We start from the raw sequence: 14,547 nt of genomic DNA, 5'->3' as shown, positions 1-14,547 counted from the left end.
ATCCATAAACGAGAACAAGCGTAATACTTGATGAGAATGTCAGGAATTGTGTTTTTCCAAGGAAAAATCCAGACTGAGCAGTCTGCCCGTATTTGTATTTCCTCAATAGCTGAAAAAGAAGGAGAAGAAGGACATGGTGTTTGGACACTCTGTTTATAAGCACTTGAATTCCAGCACTTGCTTGGACCCTTAATAACTATAATAACCCATCAGGCCCATGTCTACTGAACAGAGCATGATAATGTCCTTGCTCCAAGGAGTCTCATGCTAAGCAGCAAGCTGTAGTGGGGCCGATTCAAATGACCTTTGGAACACTTCACATCAACACATTTAGGGAAAAGACGGAGCTTTTCAAGTCAATCGTTGCTGTGGCAACCCCCGTAACCGAGCGAGACGCGACCGGCACCGGATTGGCAGCGTGGGGGTTTCAGCGCCGTTGCTACCGTGGTGGGGGGGGGGAGGGGGGCGTCAAATCTGGGGTGAGAGCGCGAAGTGTGACAGGCAGATGGCGAGGTCGCAACTCTGAGCCGCGAGCTCCGAGCCAGCTAGCATGCTGCCACAGCTCTGTAGCACCTCCCTAAACCTCAGGGGCTCACACACGACACACGTGCCTCCCTACACAGCTGTACGCTAAACACAGAAGAGGAGGTAGCTACGAGGAGAGAAAGGACGGAGAGAAAGAGAGAAAGAAAGTAGCTCACATTGTCATTTTTTAATGGTTATTGCTGTTCATTACCACTATTTTATTTGTTAACAAACCACTATCACTGAGGGTCCAAGAACGCTATTGTTATTATTGTTGTACATTATTATTGTTCATATAGTTGTTGTCGCTAATATTGTTGTTTTATGTTCTATGCCATGCTGATGCCTGTGCCGATAAAGCTTATTTGACAGATTTGAATGAGAGAAGAGAGGGGCTTACCAATGCGAATGAAGCCATCTTCCGTGCGGTGATACTTGGGCGTTTTCTCCCGCCCCTCTTTCAGCGCCTCCTTCTCTGATTGGATGTTCTGTGAGGACGAGGAGAGCAAAACCGAGCATGTGGAAAGTCAGAGACACAGACACAGAGTCACAGCAACTACAAATGAGACGCAAGTGTGCATAGACTAGCTCTCTGATGACTTACTGCCATTTAGAATGAGTCAGAGTGCAATAACAATCAGCCAATTTGCACTAACTGGCTCTCCGCATGCAATGACAGCAAACGCGCACTGACTCACTCTGTGCATGTACTGACAGCCAATGTGCACTGACTGGCTTTGTGCATGTACTGACAGCCAATGAGCACTGACTGGCTCTGTGCATGTACTGACAGCCAATGAGCACTGACTGGCTCTGTGCATGTACTGACAGCCAATGTGCACTGACTGGCTCTGTGCATGTACTGACAGCCAATGTGCACTGACTGGCTCTGTGCATGTACTGACAGCCAATGAGCACTGACTGGCTCTGTGCATGTACTGACAGCCAATGTGCACTGACCGGCTCTGTGCATGTACTGACAGCCAATGTGCACTGATTGGCTCTGTGCATGTACTGACAGCCAATGTGCACTGACTGGCTCTGTGCATGTACTGACAGCCAATGTGCACTGACTGGCTCTGTGCATGTACTGACAGCCAATGTGCACTGACTGGCTCTGTGCATGTACTGACAGCCAATGTGCACTGACTGGCTTTGTGCATGTACTGACAGCCAATGAGCACTGACTGGCTCTGTGCATGTACTGACAGCCAATGTGCACTGACTGGCTCTATGCATGTACTGACAGCCAATGAGCACTGACTGGCTCTGTGCATGTACTGACAGCCACTGTGCACTGACTGGCTCTGTGCATGTACTGACAGCCAATGTGCACTGACCGGCTTTGTGCATGTACTGACAGCCAATGAGCACTGACTGGCTCTGTGCATGTACTGACAGCCAATGTGCACTGACTGGCTCTGTGCATGTACTGACAGCCAATGAGCACTGACTGGCTCTGTGCGTGTACTGACAGCCAATGTGCACTGACTGGCTCTGTGCATGTACTGACAGCCAGTGTGCACTGACTGGCTCTGTGCATGTACTGACAGTCAGTGTGCACTGACTGGCTCTGTGCTTTTACGTCTGTAGAGCGCCTGTACCGGGAAATCTTTCCCTGTCACTGATACAACAAAACACCAGTTCATGCTGTCACCATCAAAGACGAAACAGTAGACAGCCTGACCTTCAGCACGACAGACTTATTTGTCTTTTTCGCAGCAGAAACGCTCTTTCAGCATCAGTTCTCAAATGTTCCCACAAGTACTTGCACAGCGGCGAAAACATGACATTTCTAACTAATCTCATTTTCATTATACGTCTCCGCAGCGCAATATTCTTTCCTCCAGTCGGCTTGCAGAGGCCGCAAGTCATCGCCTCCCGAAGATGAACAAGCCTCCCGGCCCGTTTCCCCTCCATTTACAAGGAGGTCTACAAGAAGACACCAGACGGTCTGCTCCGAAAAGTTGGACCCAAATTACCCCTGCGGCAAAAACAGAGCAATTTGCGCCGTGTCCCCGTTGCGATTAAACACTCTTTTGCCGGAATTACAAGGCTCTCAGGGTCTCTGGGGGCGAGCAGAGAGAAAGAAACTGCAGCGAGTGCCATGCCAGGCTTTCAGGAGCTGGCCATTAATCTTGCTGCAGGGTAAGTGTTCAGCCTTAAATGAAACACCACACGCCAGGCCGGAGCAAAACACCAGCCCACTGCCAGAACCAAATTCAAGCATTTACTACATCTTTTCTTAGCTATTACACCACCTCTCTCTCTCTCTCTCTCTCTCTCTCTCTCCTCTTTCAATCTCTATCTCTCTATTCCACCTTTAATCCCAAAGAAATCTCAGCTGGGCATAAGCGACAAACACTAGCTACGGTTTGGGGACCGGCTCTGACATGACTTACTGATGGCAGCAGGACAAGGCCACATTCAAAGGGGGATCAAGATAAAGGCTTGGATGCGGCCAGCAAAACCAGTCATTGACCACAGCGTTGGCACAGTCATTCGCGCCGATCTATTACTCTCAATTGTCCGAGCAACTTCCTGCTGGAACCGAGGGAGCTCTGCTGCCCCTAGAGGTAAAGACAGGGAGTGACACTCACGTCAAAAGGCAGGACCTCCACGGTAGTGTTGAAGAGTTTGTCACCTGGATGCTCGATGTTTCCACTTCGGAAGAAATACCTGCAGGGAGTCAGGAAGGGGAAGAAAAACAGGTCAGGTGGGAGAGGGGCGCAGGGGTGTGGGGGTGGAATTATTCATGACAAGCTTTTCGTGGCTCTGATTATCGCCTTTGTTATTAGTAACTGTTATAGGCGCAATTTACAGGTGCTCTAAATAACGTTTGGGACGAAGGCATATTTTTTTCTTGATTTGGCTCTGTACTCCATAATTTTATATGAATTTTGTAATCAAACAATTCACATGTGGTTCAAGTGCAGATTCTCAGCTTTTATTGAAGGGAATTTTTTATACATTTTGCCTTCACCATGTAGAAATGACTTCTTTTTTTTAAACACATAGCACCCCATTTCACAGCTATGTTACAGGCAACTGTCATGGGCACTATGTATGTATATAAATAATTGTTTGTTATTAACAGTGTTATTGCAGCTTCACAATGTCCAGTGATACCAAACAGCCGGTACGTGTGCGCATGCGAGACTCGCCTCTCGATGCGGACAGGGGTGAAGAAGCGGATTCGGATGAAGTCCCCCGCCACCGGGGTGAAGGCCCAGAAGAAATCCTCCCCCAGATAGGCCTTCTCCAGGGTGAAGTGCTGGTAGGTCTTCAGGCTGGTCGTCACCTCCGCCAGGGGGTTGGCGTGACCCTTGTGGAGGGTCTGTTTCCCAAAGTCCTTGTCCTGGAACAAGCCATTCGATATGGGTAAGGGGGAGCAGGAGGAGGGGGCGTGGAGCATTACACAGCTTATGAAATCTCCAAATTAAATAAGCAGCAATCTACGAGGACATAATCAATATTGCATCGAGCCGGGGCAGGCCTTACATGACCAGCCTTCTTCCTCTGAAAGATTTAAAGCCCCGCGTCGTCCGTCACAAAGAGAGATGATGAAAGGCCGATCTCGCCGCCGACTCTTTGAAGATTTGTTCCGAGGGAAGCCATTTGATAATTCCCGCGTCTCATTAGGTTAATTAACGCGCCTGCTGCTCGGAGGAGGTTTCTCCCGGCAGCTCTGGCGACCCCCCGTCTCGGGAGGGGAGCAAACTTCTCTCGCCCCCTCTGACAATCCCCGCGGCGAGAACCAAGGGGCACGCCGGCACGCGCCCACTCGCCCAAACCCAGGGAGGAACGCCCTGTGGCTCAGGCTCGCTCGACCCGCCCTCCCCCCACCCGAGAACCGTGATCCAGCACATTCTATCGCTCCGAAGCACAGACTCCCAAAACCGTCCCCGCACACCGCCCGCTCTACGGGTGAGAACGTTCCCCCGCGATGGGCCCGCCTAAAATAAAGTTCAAATAACAAACTAGCGTGTCAAAATAACGGCTCTAGCGTTCCTCAGTGAACCGCGAGCTCTGATTAGTTTGAAAGTCTGAGGAAGTGACGTAACGTGTATTCTGCACATTAACCACTCTCACAAGCCGCAGCTGGGGAGCCCTGCTCCACAACACTGCTCTCCAGTCCGAGCTGGCTTTCTTATAACTGAGCTACTAATAAAGTTTTAATGTGGTTTAATAAGGTCTAATAAATAAAGTCTTAATAAGGTTTAATAAATAGGTTGTGCTGCGTTTTATTGCACTGTAGGGATGGGCTGTTGAGCTAAATTCTCTAAATGTTTACACTTCAGAATGTTGGGTTATGAAATGTTTATATATGCCATTATGTAATCATATCTCTTCCCTATTTATAAACATATTTCTTGCAATTTGATGTTGAAAGCTCAAAAATGCAGAATTATGGGTGCTCGAGCATTAGCTGTTGCCTAGCCTGATCAAAAATGATATTTCACAATTTGTGAGTGATGTAACAGATGCCATTTTAATTTATTTAATTTGTCATCATAAAAGAGCTTACTTGCAGATAACGAAAAAATAATTAAACCCATTGGATATTCAGAAAAACTCCACTATAAGAATACCAATAGCCAAACCAGTGAACATAATTAAATTTTCAGCAGAAAACAAAAAATATAATACATGCCAAATATGAAAACGAGGCACCGATGTGCATTTAAAAAAGAAACAAACTGATAAGGAGCGTACACTCTCTGCCTCAAATCAGTTTTCTCAAAAGAATGAAATGTAAGAACAAAACCATACAACGATAAAGAATGAAATATTCTCTGTTACTTCGTAGTCTATTTGACCTGTTTTTAGTGTCAGCTTATAGTCTCTCTGTATATCAAGTTTGCGTTCAATGAATTATCCATGTCTGCGTTTCCGGCATTAATTGGATCATTTACAATCAGGCCTGCATCTGAGAAGGCTCACTTCAACCGTGTTTACACACTCAGCTGGGCCCAGCCCCAGTGTCCTCACATTCCAATTAGTTTGACCGAGCTACGGATTGAATACACTTAACTTAAATAATGCACACTGTGAGTCATGTACGCTACATTTCACAAAAGTATGTGGACACCAGAACCAGAGCATGGCTGTGGGGATTCGCTTCCATTCTGCCACAAGAGCATTGGTGAGGTCGGGCACTGATGTTGGGCGATCAGGCCTGGCTCGCAGTCGGCATTCCAGTTCATCCCAAAGGTGCTTGATGGGGTAGAGGTCAGGGGTCTGTGCAGGCCAATCAAACTCTTGTTTCCACTTCACAATAACAGCACTAACAGTTGACTGGGGTAGCTCTAGCTGGGCAGAAATGAGAAAAACTGACTTGTTGAGAAGGAGCCATTCCATGGCAGTGCAAAGATGACAGTCTCTGAGCTCTTCGGTATGACCCATTCTACTGCCAATGTTTCTCTATGGAGATTGCATGGCTGTATGCACCTGTTAGCAATGGGTGTGGCAGAAATAGCCAAAACCACTAATTGGAAGGGAGTGTTCACATACTTTTGAAAATGCACACTTTTAGTGTATGAGGAAAAATGCACTGAGTGGCATATTCACACACTGAAGAAAGCACAGTGCGGTCTGTCGTAAGCCTTCAATTAAAAGCTTTAAGCATGTTTGAGCATCTTCTGGTGTGCGGAGCTTTCTTTTTCTTTGCTTACTTGCTTCTGAAATATTTAAGTAACTAACTTAAATAAACATCAATGATTATAACTAAAACTAATATTAGCAACTGCAGAACAAGTCACAGAAGAACCAATTTAGCATAATGGAGGCTGCTGCCTCAGCATAGTTTAAGGGTCAAACTCTAAAGTAACACTGAATACACATCTTTGATTTTATCTTCATGTTGACGGAAGGGGAGCTCAGAGAGAACAGGTCTCCCTTTAAAAGCACGGAGCAGATAGCCGCCAGGTCGTGTCAAACCCAGATCGGAATTCAATCTTCGGTTCAATCACGTAATTCATTAGAAGCTGCTGGAGCAGGGATTCCAGCACTATAAATGCATGGGAAGTTCTGCCAAGCGCGTATAAATAATGTCCATGAATTAATCATGCAATGATGTAGAGGAGCCGCGGTCTTGGCGTCGGGCCTGGGCGCCTCACCTTCAGCTTCTGGATCTTTCCGGCGAGGGAGGAGTGCGTGCCCACGTGCTGGAAGAGTGAGGGCTTGAACCGGATCCTCAGGTTAGCCTTCTGCCTGTCACAGTGTTTCTATAGGGGGGGCGGGTAGTGTGGGGTGGGGGGGGGAGGATAGGAGGGGGGGGGGGAAAGAAGAAGGAGGTAAGGTGTGAGGAGGGGGGGGGGGAGAATGTGGGTAGAGTGAGAGAAAGAGCAGGGGTGAGGGGGAGGTAAAAAAAAAAGATTTATTTTCCATACAAAGGAAACCAGAGATAATACAAACACCTGCAGAAGAACAAGATCAGACCAGACAAGTAAAACAGGATCATTCAGGCAGAGAACAAGACAATCGACTCTTCTGTGACATGCTGGAAGAAGAAAAAAAAATGCTGCCGTAGAGAGAAAAAAAAGACCCTCTGGAGTTATAGAGAGGGTGACGACCCCTGACCCTGTGACCTCTCACCCCTGTACTTACAGCATCCTTTTCCGGGTTGCAGACCTTCACCCACATGATGTGGTCAAGCAGCCAGTCGATTGGCTTGTCCTTGTAGAACATCAGCATGAACTCCACAATTAGAGAGAGGTCCAGAGACTTGAACATCTTTCCTGGGGGGGGGGAGAAACAGCACACACGGTACAATGAGACGCACTAACATTACATTACAACCACTTAGCAAGACGCTAATCCAGAGCAAAGTACTGGAGACTGTAGAACGTCAGCGCTAGTCCTCGGGAATACTGAGGTGCCAAGAAGGCCCATTCACAATCAATAACTGCCAGATTTCTGCCTGTTTCCGTGACATGCGTGTGATTGACTGGACAGATCCGCCACGCCATGAAGGCGTGTCAGTGGACCCCCCCGAGGTCCAGCTCTTGCTTATGCTGCGATTCCCCTGCGGTAGCCCCCCTGTCAGAACGGCCAAGCTCTCTTATTGCTCCACTCCAGTGACTCTCGGACACGGCCGGCTGGACCGAGGGCGTTGCCCTGCCCCAGCCACCTGTCAATCACAGTGGACGCCATTACCATACTGGCTGTGAGAGCCGAGTTGAGGCAGGAAGTCGCCCTGTAACTCTGACCTCTGTGGAGGTCGTGCACAGAAACACACACACACACACACACTATGCCCTTATCTCACTGGAAACACACAAACACAATGCATCCTATCGCGCTGGAAACACACAAACACAATTCTTCCATCCCACTAAAAACACACACAAACAATGCATCTATCCCACTGGAAATACACAAACGCAATGTCCCTATCCCATTGGAAAAACACAAACGTCATGTCACCACCTCATTAAGGAAATCCCTTCCAACAGCAGGTAAAAGATTAAGCAAAGCAGGTGAAAAATGCAAACATGAACACATCAATGACCTCTTCCAGCACGGTGGTCAGTATTCTAATGTCACCACAAGAGTGATATGGAAATATCAGCAACACAGACACAGAAACAAACACAATCACACAAACACTCTTTTACATGTGCTTGCATACACATGCACACACAATCTCTTTCTCTCTCTCACGCACGTACGCACGCACACACACACACACACACACACACACACACACACACACACGTGCACACACGCACACGCACACACGCACACACACAGCAGTGGTCAGCAGAGCCTGCAGTGTCCCTTCTGCTGAGAGAGGGCAGGCCGTTGACCTTCAGGGCTGGTGTGTCTCCAGATGGACTCTGACACACACAGCCACCGCAGGAGCCTCTCTTTCATCTGTCAGCTGTGCGTGGGAGATGAGAGGCAGCGCCCGGGACAGGTGGAGCTCTTTAATCAGACAGGTGTGTGTCCCCGGGGACAGTCTCACCACGCTCCTCCATCTCCACTCTAATGCACAACAGAGACACATTACACACCCAGCCCCTTACAGTCTGACCACAAGGACACGCAACACATGCACACACACGCATGCACATACAGTACAGACACACATATATACACACACACACACACACACACACAAACATGCATACTGTACATGCATACACACACACACACACGCACACACACACACACACACAAACATGCATACTGTACATGCATACACACACATACACACTCACATGCACACACACACATACAGTACAGACACATATATCACACACACACACTCACACGCACACACACATACAGTACAAACACACATACACACAAAAACACGCACACACACACACACACACACACACACACGCATAAATACTACCCTAGCCCAAAAATATGACCCAACACCCCAAATACCTCCCTACAAACCCCCATCCCACATGCCTTCAAGCCCCCCCTCTAAGCCCCTCCTTGCAAACGCCTGCTCCTTACTGGCAGTGACAGACGCCCTTTCGGGTGCGGGCATCGGAGACTGAGTCAGCTGACCGGGAACGAAGCGGCTCGAACTGCAAACGGGATCAATGTCAGTGTTTAGCGTCGATGTTCTCCGATAGCGCAGGAGGAAGTCTGAGATAAGCGACTCGATCAAAACACGAGTAAACAGAGACCGTGTGTGAATATACACAGGAAGCAGGAAAACAGGAAAACAATAATGGATTAATGAGGACATTTCTAGTGCCTATAATGTTTACTGAATGCTGAGCTGAATGTTGAATGAATCCATGAATGAATGAACAAATGAATGACTACACTCGTGGTGCCTATAATGTTTAATACAGAGCTGAATGTTGAATGAATCCATGAATCTATGAATGAATGATGTTATTTATAGCACCTACAATGTGTAATGCATACTGAGCTGAAAGCTGAATGAATCCATGAATAAACGAATGAATGAATGAATGAATGAAGAGCATGAGATGAGCGAAGGAACACTGCAGGCTTCTGGCCAAATAACAGCAGGTGTTCTTCCAATCTGCACATTCTGAGTATCAGAGCCAAGAAAATAAAAAAGCACTCTAATAACCTAATTTATCATTTTAATTCTAATCCACGGTAATACATCATTTTTACTACGCCATTTTCCCAGTGGCTTAATCCTCTAACATTACCTTAATTCCATTAAGGGTTCTTTCCTCTCACCTTAGCTTCCCAAAGTCATCAAGACATTTTACGCATGTAACGCATCACCAGTTTCTTCGGGTGAGGTTAGCGCGCTACAGCTGTGACTGAGCTACCCATGAATATCCAACAATGTGAATCTCAAGCCACCCCCACCCCCCACCCCCACCCCCACCCCCCAACCTCGACATGGGGAAAAAAAAAAGCTATGAGCAGATGCACAAGCAAATGAATTTCAGAAGCTGTCTTGGTTTGCCACCCCCTCCGATCAGAATTCAAATGATGCCGGGGAGCCTGGAACCATCCGGAAACACCTGAGCAGCGCCTGCTGAGCCAGCACAACGCGATTATCTTTCACACGGTCAGGATTGCTCCGCGCACCGAGTCCGACAGAACGCCGTTTGCGTCCGTCTGCATCGGGAGAGACGGTATAAAAGGGCCTCTCATAATCATTTTAATTGGCAATTAGAAAAAAAGATATTACTCAATGCCAAAGACACACACAGGGGAGAAGAAGAAAAAAAAAAGCTTTTAGCTCTGTGTTCAGTCATAAACAATGCACAGTTAATGATCTACATGGAGCATAATTAGCCAGTGATTTAAATACGAGCTTGATGGTTAATGTGCGATCAACACACCCACCATAACTGACTATAGGCTAAAAGGGCTATGCGTTATTCCCCTATTTGCGGCGATTATCCGGGAGAGGATTTCTGGGATCTCTCCTTCCTTATTTACTGACGGTAACCGAAGGGTTTGACGTAGCCGGAGCGCGGCGACTGACATCCCGCTCCTCGCTCCGAAATGGCGGCAAGCGGCGGTGTTTGAGATGCGGCTGACAGGCGTGATGCGAGGCCCGAGGAGCCCAATCCAATTATCACGCTTCCCATAAATCCAAATCTTTTCTCTAAATCTGAATGTGCAAGGAGGCAGGGAGCATGAGTCAAGAGTCTGTTTCTCCCTCTCTCTCTCTCTCTCTCTCCTTTCCCCCTCCCATCTCACGCTCTCCATCTTCTCTTGTGCTCTCTCTCTCCCTCCCTCCCTCCCTCCTTATCTCTTTCTCTCTCTCTGTCTCCCTCTCTCTCTCTCTCCTTCCCCCTTCCATCTCACTCTCTCTCTCTCCTTTCCTCCTTTCCCCCTCCCATGTCACTCTCTCTCCCTCTCCTTTCCTCCTTTCCCCCTCCCATCTCACTCTCTCTTCCTCTCCTTTCCTCCTTTCCCCCTCCCATCTCACTCTCTCTCCTTCTCCTTTCCTCCTTTCCCCCTCCCATCTCACTCTCTCTCCCTCTCTTTTCCTCCTTTCCCCCTCCCATCTCACTCTCTCTCCATCTTCTCATGTGCTCTCTCTCCCTCCCTCCCTCCCTCCCTCCCTCTTTCTCTCTCTCCTTCCCCCTCCCTGCTCACTTTCTCTCCATCTTCTCCTGTGCTCTCTCCCCTCCTCCTTTCCCCCTCTCTCTCTCCTTCCCCCTCCCCACTGACTCTCTCTCCATCTTCTCTCCCTCCCTCCTTTCCCCCCTTTCTCTCACACCCCACCTTCTTCCCTTGTGCTCTCTCGCTCTCTCTCTCGCTCTCTTTCTCGGAGTGTGAATTGCCTAATACGACAGCTTCCTGCTCATATTAGCGTAGGTCTGGGGACAATCTGACAGCGAACAGGAAGTTCCCATCTGGGTTCATTTAGCGCATTTCATTTTTTGCCTTTTCGATGAATCACAAAAGGGAAACGACTCCAACGAGCCTCTATCCGCGCTGCCAGCTACAACTGGCGCTACATTTGCTCGGGTCGATGTATCAAGACTCTCACAAAGACGGCGATGAGCGGAACGCACGCAGTGGTGCCGGTCTCTGAAAGAGACCTTTAAGAGACCTGGCACATCCAGCCAGCTAAATGCACATGCTGGCACAAAGGCCCTAGAAACGCTCAACCAATCAGAGGATAGGAAGACAAAGGTTGAGGATCGTGGCAAAAAAAAAAAAAGCACCAGCAGTGTTTTCACTATTCTGTAGCCAAAAATGAGCAGAGGCAAATGCGAGCTAGCCTGAATACGGTACAGAGATGAAACAGAAACAAAATGGCACCAGCCTCTTTAAAACTGAACATAGCGGAGTTGAAACAGACACAAAATGGCGCCAGTGTCTTTAAGAGGGCGTACAATGCAGAGACCAATGCCTTCCTCCCCTGCCCCCGCAGAAAGGCAGGCCTGAATCAGGAGCCCTGTCGCTAGGCTGGACGGCAGAGATGTGGGTTTGACGCTACGACGCTAATTGGACGGAGCAGAGGAAGCAGTCACGAGACGGTCGGGACTGGGAGAGAGGTGCTGCAGTGGCGTTCAGCAGGGCTTTACCTGTGATGTGTCCAGGGGCCCGTTACAGAGCAACTCATACACTGAGGGAGTCAGAGCACACCGGTGTGCCCGTACGTGTCTGAGTGAGAGAGAGCGTCTGTGTGATTAAAAGAGATGGACAGTGTGAGGGAGGGAGGAAGAGAGAGAGAGAGAGAGAGACACATACGTGTAAGTGAAAGTGTGAGTGAGAGTAAGGTGGGCTCAGGGGCGGGGGGGAGCAGGGATAGTGTTTTTGTGGTGTGGACAAGGGTATCTGTGTTTGTGTGCGCAATTTGAGAGAAATAATGCATATGTTTTTGTGCACTGAGCCTTGGCAACTGCACATGTGTTCAGGGGAGATTAGGACTCCTTTGTGAATTCAACCCCCCCAACCCCACCCCCCTGCAACCTCCACACCAGCCTGCCCCCAATAAGAGCGGAGAGCTAAGCCCTCTGGGAATGTTCCGGAGGGAATAAACGCATCGGTGCACCTTTCGCTTAGTCTCCCCGGCCGTCCGAGCTCGGCGGTGACAGGGGCGAGAGATTACGGGTGACACGACAGCCGCCTGGCCCCGCCTGCTCCAGCCTTTCCCCGGGTTATGATGCTCCTTAATGAGAACATCCAGACACCTGCAGCGGCATCCGCAACCGGGGCCCAGAAGTCCCTGCACGCTCATTAAAGCTCAAAGCCAAAAAAAACACACACCGACGGCGATGACAAACGACGCGTCCGGGACCAGGCCACGGCACCGGCCTCGTGACGCGCGATCGTACGCCTTCGCGCGTCCGCGCCGCCGCCCCCTGGAGGCGGAAACGATATCGACGGATTCAGGGCTCGATTCTCCTCCCGTGCGAGGGGAGCACCAAGCAAACTGACCCCAGTTACAGGCCCTTTCTCAGTCCCTTAATCAGAATTCCGCAGAGAGGACCGCTTCCCAGGACCCAAACTAATTGTCACTAATTTATAGGGGGTCCTGAGCTGTCCAGAACACACACAGATCCCTGCACTCAAGCCCATACATAAGCAGTCACCAACGTGAAAGAAAAGTTAAGTCACACCTATCTGTTTTATATATTATGCACATTATGCACTTAGCATAAGCTGTTGTCCACAGAGCAAACCGAAGAGATTATATTCCACAGCTGCAAACTTAGTGAAGTGTGCAGGTTAAGCACACAGCGTGTTTGTTTTGTGTGTGTATGTGTGTGTGTGTGCGTGTGTGACAGAAAGTGAGACTATGTAAGTGTGTGACTGAATGTCTGTGTGTGAGTGTGTGTGTGTGTGTGTGTGCACATGTGTGTGTGCCCATGTCTGTGAGTGTGTGTGTGCACGTTCAGATCATAGGGCCCTGCAAGGCCATGTGCAGCTCTGCCTGTAGTCCTTGTTCCATATGACCTACAGACCTACCTACATCTCCTTCTGCAGAAACTCTACAAAAGAAGCTTCCTTAAAGACCCAAACAACAAGCCGAATTAGCACCAACATCCCTCCTTTCTTACAAACCAACACGTCAATCGCATGAAACCTAATATCACGCCCCGGTTACTGCCAAGTTGGCACGCTGCAATCCACAAAGCTGTGTACAGACACAGGCAAAATCCCACAATGCACCAAACAGCTGGAAGTACTGACTAGAAAAGCTCCATGGGCAAAAAGGGGATCTCCTGAAGACTCGGCTGCCATTTCCTCCACTGGGTCTTTTCAGGTCTCCCAGCGAGAAGAGGGAGCTTCAGTTCAGGACTTTGCGTTCAAGGGCAAAAACGGGGACTCTGCATTAATGAACAATCTCATTCCCTTCATCTTCCTCGCTTCGCGGTTTCCCCCGACGGGACACGGGGGGAAACCGGACGGTTCCGTTCCACGCACCCCTTCCAAATAAAAACCCCTTTACATTTTTCCACATGAGAAAGATCCATTATGCTTTTGGCAATCCCTCCCCCTACCCTCCCCATTCCCTGCTCACATCTGAAACTAATTTCACTATGGCAGTGGGCCCTGTGGGGGAAGTGGGGGGGGGGGGGGGGGGGGGGGGGCAGGGGGTTGGTGATCCGCCGTCATTCATTTGTTTACTAAAAAGAATCACAAGACTACTGGCCCAGGCCCCGCCCCCAAATTTTCCCAAAGCCCCTTCTCCTGGTCATTGACTGAAGACAGGGGTCAGGGGTCCAGTTACAAAACACCAGCGGTTATAAAATAACAAGCAGACCCCGAAGCACCAGTCTGACCTTGCCAATTACAAAAAAAAAAGAACATTGATTCGAAACGGAACACATGACTCTTAAAACTGTGACAAACTTGGCTCCAAAACAGCAACGGCCTCCCTGGACGTGAAAAAGGAACAAAAGTCGATTGCTCTTATTTACACAGAACTCAGAATGAAGGGTCTTGCTGTTAGCTAAATGTTTCTGATCTTTGTCTTGAATGTGGTTTCTCTCTCTAGTCTCAAAGTGACCACATGAGACCAGCTGCGGAGAGTCTGGTCTTTGTGAGTGACATCACAGAGGTCGCTGTGGCAACAGAGACCAGTTCAGCTCT

General features: G+C 48.9%; 1 protein-coding gene across 1 annotated transcript in view; it reads right to left on the bottom strand.

The window, feature by feature from the left end:
- The window catches only part of mgat4b (alpha-1,3-mannosyl-glycoprotein 4-beta-N-acetylglucosaminyltransferase B), a 96,655-nt gene that overhangs the window by 5,612 nt on the left and 76,496 nt on the right, over positions 1-14,547 (bottom strand). The window contains exons 9-13 of the mRNA XM_035409048.1: positions 7,135-7,265; positions 6,645-6,752; positions 3,690-3,883; positions 3,126-3,204; positions 926-1,013 (exon numbers count right to left, since the gene is read on the bottom strand). Of these exons, the coding sequence (XP_035264939.1) occupies positions 926-1,013; positions 3,126-3,204; positions 3,690-3,883; positions 6,645-6,752; positions 7,135-7,265 (600 nt within the window). The remainder of the gene's footprint in view (positions 1-925; positions 1,014-3,125; positions 3,205-3,689; positions 3,884-6,644; positions 6,753-7,134; positions 7,266-14,547) is intronic.

This window comes from Anguilla anguilla, chromosome 3 (genome assembly GCF_013347855.1).
Source record: "Anguilla anguilla isolate fAngAng1 chromosome 3, fAngAng1.pri, whole genome shotgun sequence".
Classification (NCBI taxonomy): Eukaryota; Metazoa; Chordata; class Actinopteri; order Anguilliformes; family Anguillidae; genus Anguilla; species Anguilla anguilla.
Note: the sequence above shows the minus strand (reverse complement) of the source record. Positions and strands in the feature narration are given on the sequence as shown.